The sequence below is a fragment of the Panthera leo genome, chromosome F3 (assembly GCF_018350215.1).
Source record: "Panthera leo isolate Ple1 chromosome F3, P.leo_Ple1_pat1.1, whole genome shotgun sequence".
Classification (NCBI taxonomy): Eukaryota; Metazoa; Chordata; class Mammalia; order Carnivora; family Felidae; genus Panthera; species Panthera leo.
Genome location: NC_056696.1, coordinates 28,327,605 through 28,346,695, shown reverse-complemented (window position 1 = coordinate 28,346,695; position 19,091 = coordinate 28,327,605). Strand labels below are relative to the sequence as shown.

The 19,091-nt window shown below is 36.8% G+C and overlaps 1 protein-coding gene across 1 annotated transcript in view; it reads left to right on the top strand.

Moving 5' to 3' along the window:
* The window catches only part of CEP350 (centrosomal protein 350), a 151,624-nt gene that overhangs the window by 41,435 nt on the left and 91,098 nt on the right, over positions 1 to 19,091 (top strand). Inside the window, 8 exon segments of the mRNA XM_042925558.1 lie at positions 1,357 to 1,470; positions 5,502 to 5,648; positions 7,136 to 7,794; positions 8,568 to 8,689; positions 12,500 to 13,137; positions 13,140 to 13,559; positions 15,155 to 15,305; positions 16,861 to 17,024. Of these exon segments, the coding sequence (XP_042781492.1) occupies positions 1,357 to 1,470; positions 5,502 to 5,648; positions 7,136 to 7,794; positions 8,568 to 8,689; positions 12,500 to 13,137; positions 13,140 to 13,559; positions 15,155 to 15,305; positions 16,861 to 17,024 (2,415 nt within the window).

Below are 19,091 nucleotides of genomic sequence, written 5' to 3'. Positions count from 1 at the left end.
CTACCTCTCCCTTTGGATATATAATGGATTTCTCAAACTTAATAAATCCAAAATGGAGCTAACTAAATGGGGTCATGATACCCCCTTAAACCTACTCCTTTGGTAGTCCCTCCATCTCTGTTAATTCTATCTTTCTACTTCAGGCCCCAGATCTTGAGTCATCCTTGACTCCTCTATTTCTCTCAGACCTTATGTTTCATGTTGTTCAAAATATATCTAAAATATAACCACTTTCTCCACCTCACCACCTTTCTCCAGAGAAAGAGCAGAGCTCTATATGTATTTTAAAGTTTACATTTCACTACTACCTAGGTCCAAGCCACCATCAGTCTCTTGTGTGGATTATTGCAATAGCCCTCTCATTGGTCTTCCTGCTTCTGCCCTTCTAGTAAGCCCGTTATCATCACAACTGCTAGAGTAAGCTTGTTAAGATTTAGTTTAGATCATATCACTCCTTTGCCCTAAAACTTCCAAAAACCTCTCGATCTCATTCTTAAGTAAAACCTGAAGCTCTTTCAGTGACTCGTAAAGCCCCACACAATCTGGCCCTCAGTTATGTCTCTGACCGTGGTTCTCTCTACTCTGTGTTCATTTCACGGACACTGGCCTGCTTGCTGTTTCTCAGGTATGTTCCTACTTTAGGACCTTTGACTCACACTTCCACTCTGTTCAGAGTGCAGAGCTCTATATGTGTTTTAAAGTTTACATTTCTTCAGATCTGTAATTGAGGTTGATTTTCAAGTTTATGTGTATAGCTAGTCTATTTCCCCAGATTGGAATTTAAAAAAATTAGTGAGTAATAATTTATATGTGAAATGGCTTGACATATTTCACTAGCATAACCATAAAAGGGTTAATATTTGGGAATATTATTTTATGAAGTTTTATTCTGGAAGTTCATGAATATCTCAGATATGTAGGAATTTTTAAATGAAATAAGAATCTGTGAAAGTACTCACCTGTGAGATTCTGTAAATGATCCAACCCTGGCTTGGAAAGTATTACTTTTGTAACTTCTTCCAGTTTGTGAAATTGTGAAAATGAGGAAAAGTTTTCGAGGGTTTTCTGGAAAACAACAACAACAGCAAAACAACACAACAACAAAACAAAGCAAAAATGAAAAACAAAAAATGAAAACTTAGAACTCAAACTGTAGGGGTAGTTAGTGGTAATCTTTAGACCTTTCCATAAGAGGAGTTGGCATTGGTAGCTTATGGGTCACAGAAGTAGCCTCAGCGAAGATTTTTTTCCCCCCTACCTGAATCATGCTTTATGCTGATTTTTCTTACTGGGAAGAGGACGAATGGGTGGGTAGGAATCATTATAATGTTTGCTATAAGTGTTTCTGCTTTTCAGATGATATCTCTATGAAAGAGAAACCTGCTGAAAAAAGTAAAGAGAAAAAAGTGGTCAAGCCAGTGCGAAAAGTCCAAAAGGTAACACAGTTATCAAGTCCAGAAGGCAAAACAGGTTGGTTTTCTCAATATCATGCCCATCCCCATTACATAATACTGAAGTGGCATTCTATATGGAAATAAGTGTTTTGTTTTTTTTTTTTAAGTTTATTTATTTTGAGAAAGAGAGAAAGAGCGCATGCATGGGGGAGGGACAGAAAGAGAGGGAGAGAATCCCAAGCAGGCTCCACTGTCAGCAGGAGCCTGACATGGGGCTCGAACTCACGAACTGTGAGATCATTACCTGAGCCAAAATCAAGAGTTGGATGCCTAACCGACTGAGCCACCCAGGTGCGCTGGAAATAAATACTTGTTAACCAGATGTTTTCATTGTTTGGCACATAGAAAAATTCAGTACATTTTATATATCATTATTTTGTATACATGTTTTATTGAGGTATAGTTGATATAGAATAAGCTGTACATATTTAGAATGTTAGTTTGATGAGTTTTCACATATGTATGTACTCATGAAACCTTATGTTCACCATAATAGTAAACATATCTCCCCAGCCCAATTGTTTAATCATTATTTTTAATAGAAATTAACCAGATTACAGGCAATGATTTTTATGTAGTAAACTTTTATATATAAAGGGATTGCCTATGACTGTCACTACATCCCTTCACTTACTCTCAAAAGAGAATAAATGTTGCATGAGAAAAATATAGCAGTCCATGCCAATACTGGTCAGGCCAGACTCTAAATAGATCAGGACTGAGAAAAAGAGAATTCCCTAGTTTTGTAGTTATTAACACTTCAGGCCTAGTCTAGGTTGCCTGCATTTATAACCTGTTCTGTTCTGTTATGTCTAGCTTTGTTCTTTTGGTGAGTAAGTTAATTTTAGTGTCCCTTGGTTTCCCCGTATGTAAAATGGGAAAGCAGTAGTATTTTTCTCACAGGGTTGTTGTGAAAACTAAAATAATTAATACCTAAAAGCATTCAGTATGTAGTATTTGGCACATGGTGAGCGCTCAAATGTTAGGTATGATTCCATTAATAATAATTATTATTTCTGGTATATTGAAAATGGTTATTTAGCTGTCATATTTATGTTAGTGAGTAATTTGGCCTGAGAGAGTAGAGGAGGTTGAGAATTTGTCACTTTCAGTTTGGAGACATTCAGAATCAATCATTCATTCATTCATTATGCAGATATTTTTGAGCACTTTATAAATGTGATGCCCTGTGCTATACTAAGCTTAGGCAATACGGTGGTAAGCAGGATACACATGGCCCCCACCCTCTTGGAATTTATAATCTGGTCAGGAAAACAGTAGATAGTAGATACATAGTTATAATAGAATGTGACTAATGTATGATAGGGAATTATAGGAACATGGAGCAGGAGTGATGAGGCACTGGTGTTTTTTTTTAATATATGTATTTTAAGTTTATTTATTTATTTTAAGAGAGAGAGAGAGAGAGAGTACAAATGGAGGAGGAGCAGAGAGAGAGAGAGAGAGAGAATCCCAAGGGGCTCGATGTCACGAACCATGAGATCATGACTTGAGTTGAAATCAAGAGTTGGACGCTCAAGCGACTGAGCCACCCAGGTGCCCCAGAGGCACTGGTTTTTAACCAGACACTTGTTTTTCTGATCATAGACTAATCTATGGAATGTGAAGTAACAGATTTTGTGACACCCATTGTTAACCTCTAGATGTCAGAATGACCCTGACTATATACAAATCAAAATGTTATAAGAACGTGAATTATCTGAACACAAACTAAGCTAATTTTTACATTAAAAAATATGTCAAAGTGTTATTTTTATGTGGTATTATGTAAGACTCTTGCCAGGGGCATAGTTTGAAATGAAGCACTGGGACCATTGTAACTTGTAAACACTGATCTTGGATTGTGTTTTTCCAGTTTTGTGGTAGACTAATTCCCATGTATGCACTGTGCAGTGACTGACAGAGAATCATTAAATGTGCTAAAGCTGTGTTAATAGTTTGTCAATAACTGAAAGTCCCCTTTTACCACCAGCGACTGCAGTGAGACTATTCTAGAAAGCCAGAATTTAGAAATAACCACACAGCATATTCAGAAGCCAACATTTATAAATAACTACCCAGTATATTCATGGTTGCTTGCTTTTGATTCAGAAATCAAGAGAAGCTGAACTCCAAGAGAAGCCTGTTCTTTCATTTTGCCTAAGAACATAGTTTCTTATAAATAGATTGAACAGTAGACTTAAAGCCTTTTAAATACTTTAGATCGCTTAAGGTTAATAACAAGGTGCAAAAACACTTAAAAAGTAAACAGTGATTCATAATTCATGTTTCTTAATACTAGATGTTTTATTAAAACTGCAGTTTAATTGAAACTTTTAAATTGAAGGCTTTTTAAATTTTTTTTTTTTTTTTCAACGTTTTTTTATTTATTTTTGGGACAGAGAGAGACAGAGCATGAACGGGGGAGGGGCAGAGAGAGAGGGAGACACAGAATCGGAAACAGGCTCCAGGCTCCGAGCCATCAGCCCAGAGCCTGACGCGGGGCTCGAACTCACAGACCGCGAGATCGTGACCTGGCTGAAGTCGGACGCTTAACCGACTGCGCCACCCAGGCGCCCCAATTGAAGGCTTTTTAAAAGAACTCTAAATTGGATGTCCTTTATTACAAATGCAATAAAATAGCATTACAGAAAGCTTGAAAAATGAAGAAAACAGAAAACCACTACCCTCACTTAAAGTACTAGTGTTTTGTTTATTTCCTTACAGTAGTTTAAAAATCATAATAGTAGGTGATGTAATCATTGCATACATAACATTTTGTCTTTTTCTCTTAACATTGTACCACCAGAACTTTTTCTTATTTCTTATGGAAATTATAATTTGCAATAGCCACACAGTACTCCACCTGTGTTGGTGTATGATGATCTCATTTTAATTTTTTTACAGTCTGAAAGTAGTACATGAAGAGTTTTTCTCTTAGTCAACAGCTGTGTTTATTGGACCATACTTTCATGAACTTTTGTAATGAGGGCAGTTTATACTGTTGGCGATGTTTGCTTTTTGAGTGTCATTGTTTTATGCATAGAAAAGTAATGTACAGTTCTGCTATGTATCTATAAAATATAATGTGAAATTCCTTATAATACCATTCCCTTAACAGTAATCACTGGTCACTGTGACATGTTTCTTGGGATTTTTTTCCTACGCTTAGCTGAAGTCATTTGTTCATTCAGCAGACATACACTTTACTATGTGCCAGGTACCGTTGGTAAACCAAACACTTACTATACTTAAGATATGTTTTTTGTTGTGTGCCCAAACTGTTGAATTCAGTGCTCTACTTCTTTTTTTTTTTTTTTTTTTTTTTTTTAATTTTTTTTTCAACGTTTTTTATTTATTTTTGGCACAGAGAGAGACAGAGCATGAACGGGGGAGGGGCAGAGAGAGAGGGAGACACAGAATCGGAAACAGGCTCCAGGCTCTGAGCCATCAGCCCAGAGCCTGACGCGGGGCTCGAACTCACGGACCGCGAGATCGCGACCTGGCTGAAGTCGGACGCTTAGCCGACTGCGCCACCCAGGCGCCCCGCTCTACTTCTTGAGGATTCAAGAATCATTAATGTTTGGTACTTAACGTCCAAAACATTTTTTTTTTCAATTATTTTTTAATCTTTATTTAATTTTGAGAGAGAGACAGCGTGTGAGCAGGGGAGGAGCAGAGAGAGAGGGAGACACAGAATCCGAAGCAGGCTCCAGGCTCTGAGCTGTCAGCACAGAGCCTGACGCGGGGCTCGAACTCACAAACTGTGAGCTCATGACCTGAGCCGAAGTCGGATACTCGACTGACGGAGAGCCACCCAGGTGCCCCATGTCCATAGCATTTTATACTTATTTGAGATGTGTGGATAAATCAAGATTTAAACAAACTGCTAATTAATTTTGGGGACATTGGGTTAAAAATTAGCTTGTAAACCCTCTGACTTTGGCATAAGATCAGCATAAGATTAATTACAAAACCTGTATGGTTGAGTAGATATACTTGAAGTTTTAAATTCAACCCGGTATGTGTATGTATATATTTTTTTAGGTAGCAGTCGTCTGATAAGTACATCTTCTTGGCGAGATGGACAAAAATTAGTAAAGAAGATTCTGGGGCCTGCACCCAGATTGGAGCAAAAAGAGCGAAGAACAGCATCAAGTGACAGAAGTGGAAGAGAAAGAACTACTAAATCTGGTGAGTAATTAAATTATTAAATTAAATTGTTTCAGTAATTAAAATTGTTGAGAAAAGCAATTAAAGATTGCTTGTATAAGTACGTAGAGAAGGTGAAAGTACTCTTGAGAATGCTTTCGGAATTTGGTTTATAATTGTGAATGTAGCTCAAAAAAGAAGAACTGTTCTATTGGGCTTGTCTGTGGATAATTCCATATATAGATGTTATGATGACTTTTATTAAGGATTCTATTTGTTATGTTAATTACATTTAGCTGCCAGCTGCATAGAAAAGCATCATTTAATTAGGTTTTATTAGACTTTTAGGGACCTTAAGAGACTAAGTCCGATTTGTCTTTCTCTACACAAACATAGGCAGACATTCATAATATTGGCTTTTTTTATTTGACAGATTAGGAAACAGGCCCTGAGAGAGAAGTGATTTTTTTTCTCAGTGTATATATTCAGTGGGTGGCAAAATTTGATTTAGAATCTAAAACTCTTTGGTTTGACCCTCAAGTCCATTACTTTTCTCTTTGTGAAGTATCTTAAATGCTCTTTGAGATAACTAGTTACTTGTTTCATGAACACTAATTTTGGGAAATGAAATATAAGTTAACTACAGGCCAGCTTTCCTTTTCAGGAACAAAATTTGCATTAATTAATTTGAGCTTCTGGAATGGATTCAGTAAGAAATGCAATCACAACTATAATTTGGGATATAGAAATCAATATATACTTTGTATTTACTCCTCTTTACTTTCACTAGCTTATAAATAAACTCATATGCATTCTTGGTTCAAAATCAAGCCATGTCAATAAGCATTTAGATTTTAAAATGATTGTTTTTCTATCTATTTAATTTTTTTTCTGTTATTCATTGGAGAGTTGTGGCAGCTAAACATTGTTGGGTTTTGAACTCCTGATTTGATGGTTTAGGGATGGAGAGAGATAGTAATATTAAATATGTACATAGGAGAGAAATAATAATTCTCTATTAATACTTAAATATTCACATCAACAATAGATTTGTCTTTATTTTAGAAATATTAAAAATGCATTGTTTAAATGCCGAGGAAGTATAGTTGTTGTCTTTTTTTTTTAAGTTTATTTGTTTATTTTTGAGAGAGAAAGAGTAAGCAGGGGAGAGGCGGAGAGAGGGAGAGAGAGAGAATCTCAAGCAGGCTCCACACTGTCAGTGCAAAGCCCGACTTGGGGCTTGAATTCACGAACCATGAGGTCATGACCTGAGCTGAAATCACAAGTCGGACACTTAACTGACTGTGCCACCCAGGCACACTGGAAGTCTAGTTTTTTAAAAGATTGAAATTATTCTCGTCTAAAAAAGGTGTTTTTCTTTCCTTCAATTATAGTCTTTAAACAACTTTATCGGATACTTGAATTTGAGTTTAGAATAAAGGAACATTCCCTAATTTTGTCCTTACTGCAGTAAATCTTAGGAATGAATTTAGGATTTTCATACATTGCTAACAGTTCATATTTTGCAGGGGGTCATATTGGAAGAGCAGAATCTGATCCTAGATTGGATGTTTCGCATAGACATCTTCCACGAAACTCAGAACGTTCGAGAAGTAGAGCTCGGTCTGAGACTAATACAAAGAAATTAGCTCCATCTCTTCCAGATAATAAACAGGAGGACAGTACTGCCTTAAATAAGGACTTTTTACCTCTTGAAATTCGTGGAATTCTTGATGACCTACAGCTGGATTCTGCAGTTCAGGCTGCAAGGCAAGAAATAGGAGAGTTACAGAATCCGAAGTCATCAACACCAGTACAAGCTCCTAGGAGTCACAGCCCAGTAAAAAGAAAACCTGACAAAATAACAGCTAATGAAGATCCCCCTGTTATTTCCAAAAAGCGCCACTATGACACAGATGAGGTACGGCAGTACATTGTTAGACAGCAGGAGGAAAGGAAGAGGAAGCAAAATGAAGAGAAGAAGGCTCAAAAGGAGGCCACCGAGCAAAAGAACAAACGATTACAGGAGCTCTATCGGAAACAGAAAGAAGCCTTTACTAAAGTCAAAAATGTGCCTCCTTCTGAGCCATCAGTAACCAGGCGACTGCAGGAAACTTACTCCAAATTGCTACTAGAAAAGACCTTGCTTGAAGAGCCGCCTCACCAACATGTCACACAGGAAACACAGGTAATAGTAGTGTCAGAAATACAAAGGGAAGTAATTCATGATTGGAAAAACCTTATTCACCACTTTGTTGCCATCATTTCGAATATTCAGACAGACGCCCAGACGGTATTTAATAATGATGATCTTTTCATGAAATTTATTGTGTGTGAAGAGTGATTTGATAAATATGATTAGAAAGAAGTGCTCAGTGTAGCATTTCCTAGAGTGAGTGTTCCTGATCTCTGTTCAGCTCGTCATTGTTAGTTCCATCCTTGCCTAGTGTTCACGGTGTTACTGAGCATAAAGTTAGATGATGTTCATAAAAGCCTAGTTTTGTAATCTGTGCGGAACCTAGAGAATATCCTATTGTATGTGATGATTTTACGAGTATTGCTCTTGTTTTAAGAATAACATTCAGTACGTGCCATGTACCTACCACAGACTGTGTTAAAGGTTTATAGGGTAAAGCTTCACTAAATCCTCACAACCCTGAGAAGGTAAGTACTATTAGTATTTCTAGACGAAAAAACTGAGGTTTAGGAAGAGTATTATTTCCTTCAAATTACACAGTTAGTATTAGGTGCCCTTCTTGGATTTCAGATGCAATTTTGCTGTTAATTGTAATGGCTGCTTTTTAAGACAAACTGGATTTGGATTGGTTTTATTTTAGGAGAGAAAAGCCCTCACATTTCATGAATCTTTGTAAATTGAAGTGAATTAATATTAGTCTTATGTACTCCCTGAATATATCTTTGGGATGGGGGTCAGATGAATTTGCTGTCCTTTTCTCCTAGACCAGACCAGGGTATCAACCTTCTGGAGAATCTGACAAAGAAAACAAAGTCCAGGAACGTCCCCTAAGTGCATCTTCCAGTAGTGACATGTCTCTGTCAGAACCTCCACAGCCTCTTGCAAGGTAAAAAGGGGAGAATGAAGTATGATTAAGATTCTTTCCATGAAATTTAGTATAGTGGCCTAAGCTCAGTGAATTCTGTTGACTGACCTTCCTGTGTGAGCAAGAAGTTTATTTAGAAATTGGTTAGTATCTTCTGGTGGATCCTTCAGCATGGGGTACATCTGTATTTGCTGCATACCCGATTCTATTGTTCACTTTTACCTGTCCTTTAATATCCAACCTAAATGTCAGTTTCTCGCAGGGATCCTGCGATTGGAAGCACTCTTGCTTTCTCTGAACTAAACACGCAATAAACGTTTGTTGGATGAATGAATCACAGTGAAGTTAATATTTTAAAGGATTTGTGGTGAATAATTTTCAAAAGGCACATCTGTGTCCATTACTATTCAGAATTTCTTTAGATGACTCATTCCATTTTATCCATCATCCCTTTCAAAAGTTGTATTTGGATATGCATATGAACACGTGAACAAGGGCTGGATTGCTGATCAAGGACTATTTTGCTTGTTTGCTTAACATTTTTTTTCTTGCTGTAATATATTGTTTGCAATGAAGTAAAAAAAAAAGTATGCATGGAATTTGAGGGGATTTTGAGTTTATATGGTTTTAAATAATTTAAAGTAACCATTTTGAGAAGAGAAGCATTTGGAACTCTTTTGTGAGAATGCACAAATGAAGATCAAATCACATCCCAATTTGGGTCAGTATACGTGGTCCTTTCACCCCATTGCCCCCCCAAAGAATATAAATGCTGATAAGAATAGCTAACATTTATTGAGTACTTGTTAGTTTCCAGGCACTGATCTACATACTTTGCATATATTAGCTTATTTCTTCTTGTAATTCCTTGAGTTGGGCATTATTGTTATTCCCATTTTACGGAAGAGCTAATTGAGGCCTAGAATTTAATTAATTTTCTCCAAGATCAAAACATTAGTGGTGGAGAGGGATTTGAACTTCAGTCTGATTCCAGAAACTCTGTGCTTTTAACCACTCTACACACTGCCTCCCAATAAGTTTCATATGATTTATTTAAAGTTGTAAATAACCTTTCAAATTTCAAGCATAAATAAACTTTAAAGTTTTTTTTTTTTTTTTTTAATTTGAATACCTTCAGTAGGTGTACTCTTCAGTTCATCTCAGCCCCATTATTATTGTCAGACCTAGTCTTCTGGCTTCATGTCTTCTGTTTTACCTTTCCTGAGTTTCCTTCTAACTCTAAACAAGTTAGCCAGTATTAGAAACAAATCAGATGTAAACAGATCGATTATTGTTAGCTTGCACATGTTCCTTTCCTTTTTTTTTTTTTTTTTAAGGTTTATTTATTTTGAGAGAGAGCAAGTGTGCACGAGCAGGGGAGGGGCAGAGAGAGAAGAGAGGATGTACTGTCAGTGCAGAGCTGACGTGGAGCTCGATCCCACGAACTGTGAGATTGTGACCTGAGCTGAAGTCAAGAGTTAGATGCCTAACCAGCTGAGCCACCCAGGAACCCCTTTCCTTTTTTTTAATATCAAATTTCTTCACCTTGAGATATGTAATCTTTTGCCTCCACCATCCCTCTACCCATTTCTTAGGTTCACCATTTCTGTTAGTAGTCTTACCATATCTCAGTTACTTTATGCTTGGAAGCATGGCATTACTTTTCCATGCCCTTTTTGCCCCATGTTCTTCATTAGCTACGTGGAAAACTCCAAATTACGTACTTGACCCTGAAGACCTTGAAGATCTAGCTCAAAAGTCACTTCCCTTGGCTAGCAGAGTTTATTCTTTTCTCTCCACACTCTATTGACCTTTATCTGTCTTTATATTAGTACTTATGAGATTGTAGTTTAGCTATTTATTAGTGTCTCATCCCTGCTAGATCTTAGAAACTAAAGAGTAAGGATTTAGTCTTAACTGAATTAAGTCTTTCCATTTTTGTCTCCCCTGTGCCTCTATCATCAACATAGTGCCTGGCACGTAATTGGCATTGAAATACTTGAATTTAAAGATCTTGGATTTTTACTTAGCAATATCTTTTATGTTTATAACTTCATTTTTTTGGTTGTTCATTTGTTTTTAAAGTTTATTCATTTATATTGAGAGAGAGAGAGAGACAGAGGGAGGGAGGGAATCCCAAGCAGGCTCCTCCCTATCAGTACAGATCCCAATGTGGGGCTCAAACTCATGAACTGTGAGATCATAACCTGAGCTGAAATCAAGAGTCAGATGCTTAACTGACTGAGCCACCCAGGTGCCCCTATAACCTCCTTTGTATTCCCATTACTGCCAGCTTAGTTTGAGGCCTAATAACCTCACACTTCATATTTTGTGGCATAGAATCTATGCATGAGTCTTCCTTCATTCCCTTTTTATAGCAGCCCTTCAACACCAAAGATTGCTATTATACAACCTCTAACTAAACCTTGCGTGACATGCTTTCCACGCTTTTCAGTTCTCTTTTCACTCTGCTTCCCCTCCTCCAGGTAATTCTTTTGTATTTACTTTGTAAGGCTTCCCATTTCTCCATACTAGTTTGGTTGCAGCCTGTCCAGCTAACTTTGAATCATAATTTGATTTGTTGGGTTAGCCATGCATCCTAGCTTTCTGTCATCTGTGAATTTTATAAGAATATCTTTATGTCATCATCTAAAAATAATGGACAAGACCAAGGACAAAACTTCAAGTTATTTTTTATAAGCATCTTCTTAATAGTTCACATTGAGCTTTAATTGTTTTTTATAATATCTCTAAATATACAGAATGTCCATGGTCTGGAAATGTAGGTGAATTATATAATGTCATCTAGGACATCTTTGTTTGGTTTCTCTATTTTATGGACAACCTTCTCTGTATTGTATATTCATAATGGGTATTCATAGTTTTGCATTGGTATTCATGGTTTGATGTTCATTAATTTTTTTTTTTTAGAATGAAATTATAGGGGTGCCTGGCTGGCTCAGTTGGTGGAGAGTGTGACTCTTGATCTTGGGGTCATGAGTTCTAGCCCTATGATGTAGAGATTGCTTAAAAATAAAATCTTGAAAAAAAAGACATCGTAATAATCTCCTTATTTCTTCAGTATGTACAATGTTAAACATAAACATTTATTAAATATTTGTTGATTAGAATAATGACTCATGCCTATGTTAGTAGTTAGCAACCTTAAGCATTTCTCTTTTATATAACATTATTTAAAAATTTTTTTTTTTAATCTTTATTTATTTTTGAGAGAGACAAAGACAGAATGTGAGTGGGTTAGGGGCAGAGAGAGAGACACACACACAGAATCCCAAGCAGGCTCCAGGCTCTGAGCTGTCAGCACAGAGCCCGACGTGGGGCTCGAACTCACGAGCCGTGAGATCATGACCTGAGCCGAAGTCGGACGCTCAACTAACTGAGCCACCCAGGCGCCCCATATATAACATTATTTTTAAAGGAAGGAGTAGAGCCATGTTGTGAAGAATTTTGTTCACAGAGTTTTAAAGGTTATAAAGCCTTCTCTTTAATTAATAGTTTAAAAAATATGTCTTAGTTGAAGAAAGCAGTTTGCATGACGTTCCATTTTTATGAAAATAACAATGCCAGAACACAACACACACATAGAAAAATGTTTGGAAAAGATATAATTCTAAATGAAATATTAATAGTGCCTATTTCTCATTGTTTAGCTATGAGAGATCGCTGTCTTTTTTATCCTCTTTGCCTGTCCTTTTTTTTTTTTTGGTGGTGAGTATGTGTTACTCTTATGAGAAAAAAAAAAGTTAAAAAAACTGGTGGCTTAGTCATGAGTTACTGTCTTAACTAACATACTGTGACTTTCATTTCTAGAAAGGACCTGATGGAACCTACTTGGATGCAGCCTGACAGATTGAGCCCACGAGTCCACAATTCTCAACCACAGCCTCTTGCTGGAACAGCTGGAAATTTACTCTCCCATCTCTTGAGTCTAGAGCATGTAGGAATTTTGAATAAGGATTTTGAATCTATTTTACCACCCAGGAAGAATCATAATATGGCCTCAGGGCCATTAACTTTTACACCTCAACCATATCTGACCTCACCAGCTGCTCATCCAGATGCCTTGTTAAAACCTAGTGCCAGCCAGTATAAAAGTAAACTGGATCGTATTGAAGCCTTGAAAGCAACAGCTGCTTCTCTGTCCAGCAGGATTGAAAGTGAAGCCAAGAAATTAGCTGGGGCTAACATTAACTATGGGTCAGTATGGAGCACTGAGTATGATGTACAGCGAACACCCCAAGAGGATGGATCTTGGACGAAGGCTCCAAGTCCACCTATGAAAGAGGATACTGAAGATATTTTCTCTGCCCGAATTCAAAAGATGATGGGAACCTGTGTATCTCATGCAACTTTTGATGACGATCTTCCTGGTGTAGGCAACCTTAGTGAATTTAAAAAGCTTCCTGAGATGATAAGACCTCACAGTGCCATATCAAGGTTTAGAATGCGATCCCCGGTCCCAAACCAGAAGGGCTGCTGACACAATTGTGTAAGAGGCAGACTGACTCTTCTAGCTCTGATATGCAAGCTTGTTCTCAAGACAAAGCCAAATTGTCTCTTGGTTCCAGCACAGATTCAGTTAGTGAAGGGCCTCTTCTTAGTGAAGGGAGTCTCTCTGAAGAAGAGGGAGGCCATGATGGACAGCCCCCATTGAAGGTAGCAGAAATCTTAAAGGAAAAGGAATTTTGTGCTGGTGAAAGAAATGGTTATGAACCCATCAAAGAATTTCAGAAGGAAGCCGAAAAATTCTTGCCACTTTTTGGGCACATAGGTGGTACACAAAGCAAAGGACCATGGGAAGAATTGGCAAAGGGAAGTCCACATAGTGTCATTAATATTTTTACAAAATCCTATCAGTTGTATGGAAAAGGTGAGAAAAATAACTAAGCCTTGTGCTATTTGTGTGTTAAGATAAATCATTTAATAATTCTGTACAAGATAATACTTAAGTACAAATTTTCATTATTCATTATGAGGATAGTGGGGACTTATTGTCTAAATTAGTCTAAGTTAATCTAAATTATCTGCAAGCTTCCACTAGAGTATTACAATTTAATCTTTAAAATTTCATTTTTTAGTTGTTACTGTCATGAACCATAGTTGATAGGTAGTTGTAGAAATTTTGGTCTACTTCATAGGTGGTGTTTGGGATAGGTATGTATCAAATATACACTAGGTTTTCTGTGACCATGGGTATGTATTTAGATAGAAAATAGCTGTATTTCCTAATACACTGATTGGTGAGTCATTGGGAATATAGTGGTCAAGAACTGAGGGGCAACTGTAGTAACATTTCTAATATGGAAACTACTACTGCTTGTTAAACCTAATTTTAAAAATATTCAGACTTCGAACAGTAATGTAGCTATATATTGGGGTTGTGAAACAATTAACTTCTAAAGTTTCTTTCTTCTCCCTGATAGACTCAATTCCTTCAAATCCCTTTCTCTGTTCTTCTACTGTAGGTGGATGCTACTCATTTTATGCTAACATAACCTTAGAATTTCCAGTTCAGAGAATGAGGCTGAGCCTTAAGTCAGCTATTGATATCTGTGGGTTTTTTATTTCCATTCTACACAGTGAGCAACTTATTTGATAAGTGAATTGATTTCATCTGTTCATTTAGGCTTAACTGGGTATTGCAGTGCATTTTTCTAGAATTCGTATTTAGCTACTTTGTTATGATCTTGTGCAGGCCTATTACATGCTGTTGGTCTCTTTTTGTTTAACATTTATTTCTGTATTAACACTATTTCTATATGGGGTATTTTTAAAGTATTTTTGATGAAAGCAAAATGCTTTTTATTTTTTAATTTTTAAAAAATTTATTTCTTTATTTATTGGGGGGGGTGGGGCAGAGTGTGAGTTGGGGAGGGACAGAGAGAGAGGGAGACACAGAATCTGAAGCAGGCTCTAGGCTCTGAGTTATCAGCACAGAGCCCGACACGGGGCTCGAACCCACGAACTGTGAGATCATGACCTGAGTTGAAGTCAGATGCTCAAGCGACTGAGCCCCCCGTGCACCCCTCAAAATGCTTTTTAAACAATACCCACATTTTTTTGTAAGAAAATTGTGTTTTTTCTTAAATCCTTTTAGATTTTCATTAAGATTTTATAGTTAAACTGAAATACTTAGAGTTGAAATGATATCTTACTTAGGATTTGCTTCCAAATAGTCTGGGGAGGGGAGTGAGAAATGAAGGGAATAGGAAGTAATTCTTGAAGCTGCGTGATGGATTCCTTGGTTTCATTATGCTATTTTCTCTACTTGTATGTTGGCAAATTTCATTAATAAAATGTTTAAAATGTATTGTTAGATATAAAGATAAATTGAAAAGAAGCACTAATAAAAGCAAACTAAAACGTTCCCTAAATCCACGTTGTTAATCCCCATCTTGTGGAATGCTTTGCTGGTAGTGGTTTTGTTTTTGTTTTAAAGCATATTTCAACTACTACTTTTGACAGGGTTTGAAGACAGGTTGGAAAGAGGAACCTCAGCCTCGCGGCCTTTAAATGCCGTCACGACCCCTGTGAGCAGTGTTTCATATGAAGATGACTTTGTCTCCTCTCCAGGGAGTGGGACTTTGACAGAAAGAAAATCAGCTCTTGAACCTAAGTAAGAAAATGTTGACAATATGGACTAAAATCCAAAGAGTGAGAAAACTTTACAAATGAGAACTGTGGTGTGACTCTTACTTTCCTTTGTTTGAAGACACAGTGTAGAGGCTGCATAGTACTTATTAAGAGCATGGGCTCTGGATCCAGACTGTCTGGGTTGAAATCCTGGCTCTCCTGATACTAGTTGTTTGTCTTCAGGCATACTGTTTAACCCTCTCTGCTTCGGTTTCCTTCTCTGTAAAATAGGGAAAATAAATCGTTCCTGCCTCATAGCATGTTATGAATATTCAGTGAAATAAAAAGTACTTAGAACACGGCCTGGCACATAGTAAGCAGAATGTAAGTTGTTAAATCAATCTGCGAACCCCTGGTAGAGGAGGATGTTGGGAAACTATCCCATGGTGTACTAATGTAAGGGGATTAAGAAATGGTTTTCTGTGATAGAATTGAGGATGACCCGTTAGATCCTTGACTCCATGATCCCAAGTAAATCAGTATTTATTTTTTCCTAATTGGGAGAACGTCTAAACTCTTGCAAGCCTTTGAAAAATTATATTAATCATGTTAATATAGTATTATTAATCAATTAATTTAATTAATTCTTAATTGATACAATAGATACTATAGTATATAATATAATATAGTATAAAACTATACTATAAAGTTATAATGTTAATATTTATTAGACACAATGTACAAGGCACTGAGAGGACTGAGGGGACTTTGCTTGTATTAACTCATTCTTACAATAGCCTGATGTGGCAAGTATTATTGCTACTATTCCTGCTATAGAGAGGAAACTGAAGCATCCAGGTTATGTTACTTGTACACAGTCCTGTAGTAAGTGAATCAGACTTTGCCAGGGAGAATTTCCTTCCTAAATCTTGCTACCATGTAAAGTAGTCTGTAATTACTCACATTCAATATCATTTTCTTCACAAATTACATATTGTAATCCATATAAAATTATTGGATGATGTTTTGAAAATTAGTTCTATCTGGTTAGACTAATGGAAGTAAGTATTACTAAAATTAAAGTGGGCAAAGTCTAGTTTTAAATTTTGAACTCTAAAGAAAAGATTAAATTACTTTTAAAGTTTATTTACTTAGAGAAAGAGAGCACATGCGAGTGGGGGAAGGACAAAGAGAGGGAGAGAATTCCAAGCAGGCTCCATGCTGTCAGTGGGGAACCCAGTGCAAGACTCGATCCCACAAACCATGAGATCATGACCTAAGCCAAAACGAAGAGTTGGACGCTCAACTGACTGAGCCACCTAGGCACCCCTGTATTTTTACTTTTAAGTGTCTGAATTACCCATTTTTATTGGTTTCACTACAGTAGATAACTCCCTTAGATTTTTTTCAGTAATAAGTTAAGCCACAGGGAACAATCTAAACTTATGGTAGTAAGAAACCAAAACAGGAAGGTGGAAGGTTATCTTTGATTATGGTTATATTCTCCTTGTGATTAATAGATTTTAAAATATCTACAGTTTTAGTGGTTTTAGGGTTTTTTAGTCATTCTTTAACCACTGTCGCTTGTTCTTTGGCAGTATCGCAGCTGGCAGTGTGGGCCTTCAGGAGGACCATTGTAGCAGAAAATCTGCCTATGACCTGTCCTCTGTGGACATTACCTCCCAGCGCTCGTCAGGGGCCCAGTCTGCTGCATCGTCTCGCTCATCTGCGTCTTCTAAAGGGAAGAAAGGAAAAAAAGAATGTAAGTGGAATTCTACATGGTAGTGTTTTCTCTTACCAGTCATTTTGTGGTAGCGATCTAAAGGTATAATTTAATTCCATAAGAAGTTAGATGCATTTCTTTGTGATAAAACATAATTAGTTTTCATATTTTTTTGTCATTAAAACAATGCCTTTTGATATATAACATTATAAATCCTTTGTTTAATACAAAAGGAATACATTTGCAATGATAAAAAATCAAGGATTATAGATGGATGAATAGTTGTAAAAGAAGTTAAGATTTTTAGTAAGATTCCTTCTAGACAATTTGTAGGCATATGTAAATAGGAGATGTTACATATATGGGATCACATTTTTTTTACATGCTGTTTTGTTCTGTCAGTGGGTTACAGATACCTTTCTCTGTCAGTAAATATGGATCACCCTTTGTAATGACTATCTAATGTTTTATTGTTTTAATATGTTGTAATTTATTTAGCAGATTTCCTGTTCCTGGACATTTAGGTTATTCTCTATTTCTGTTTTCCATTATGAACACTGCTGCATTGAATATCCTTATAAATGTATTTTTATGCATTAATCTGGTTCTTTCCCGTAAGGTAAAATCCTAGAAGTGAGGTAATGGGGCAAGGAGTATGTCATGTTTAGAACTTGGATATATTTTGCGGCGCCTGGGTAGCTCAGTTGGTTTAGTGTCCAACTCTTGATCTCTGTTCAGGTCATGATCTCAGAGTTTCTGAGTTTGAGCCCTGCATCGGGCTTTTGCACTGACATTGCAGAGCCTGCTTGGGATTCTGTCTCTCCCTCTCTCTGCCCTTCGCTTGCTTTTGCACTCTCTCTCTTTCTCTTTCTCTCTCTCTGTCTCTCCAAAAATAAATAAGCTTAAAAAAAAAAAAGGAATTTGGATACATTTTGCCAAATAGCCCTTCAGAAAGTTAATGCCACTTTATACCCCTAATAGGAGAGCACTAGGAGAAATTATTTCTTAATCATTAGCTAGCATAACTCTCTTATAGATTGTTCTGAAAGTTTTTGGTGGGAACATTAGACATCATTTTACCAACACTTGCCAGTGTCTGTCTTTTTTTATGAAATACTGATGCAGTCAGATAGGCTGCTTCAGAAGTGTTCTGATATAAAAGAGCTCCATGGTTCCATAAATTTGGGAATGCTTTTAGAGTGAAGTAAGCTTTTTTCCTACAGGATTTATCAACACATTTAATATGCCAACATGCGCTATTTATTTTAGGATGAGTCTTGAGGCATCAGTATGAAGTATTTTCCGAATTTATTTGTTCACAGAATCATTTCTTCCATCAACATGTTAGGTCATTTGGATTCAGCTGGACACATTTTGGGATGTGCTGAACTTGCTCAGTTCTTTTATTTTGCAATTGTTTTGTTTTGTTTTTGTTTTTATTTATTTGAGAGAGAACATGCATGTGCATGCTTGTGCGGGAGAGGGGCAGAAGGAGAGGGAGAGAGAAAGTATCTTGAGTAGGCTCTATGCCCAGCACAGAGCCTGACACCACAGAGCCCGATGTGGGGCTTGATTTCATGACCATGAGATCAAGACCTGAGCCAAAATTAAGAGTTGGACAAATAACCGACTGAGCCACACAGGCGCTCCTGCTTTCTTAGTGTCTCACCTAAGGTTACTAGCCAGTTGTTGGTAAAGCCTGGATAATGACTTCTGACTCCCAAATCCAGCTTGCCTTCTACCATAATATACTATACAACTTAAAATATTATGATATATTAAATATGAGTATAAGCAATACTCGTAAGTTTTAAAAAATGATCTAAAATATAACTAGATGAAATATAGGTAGTGTTTTGTGGAATTCATTTACCCCGATCCCCTCTTACAATGCCTTTAAAAACAAGCAAACCCTATATAATGTACTTTATACTGCATCATGTAAAACTTAGTTTCTCCTGTGTACCCAAGTTCTAAAATCAGTGTAATTTTTGTTGTATATGCTCCATCTAGTGGTGAAAAAGAGTGTCTGCCTGCTCATACAAAAATAATCTCAATAATGGTTGAAAGTCCTCAGTAGATTAAAGTGATAATCATAAGAAAATA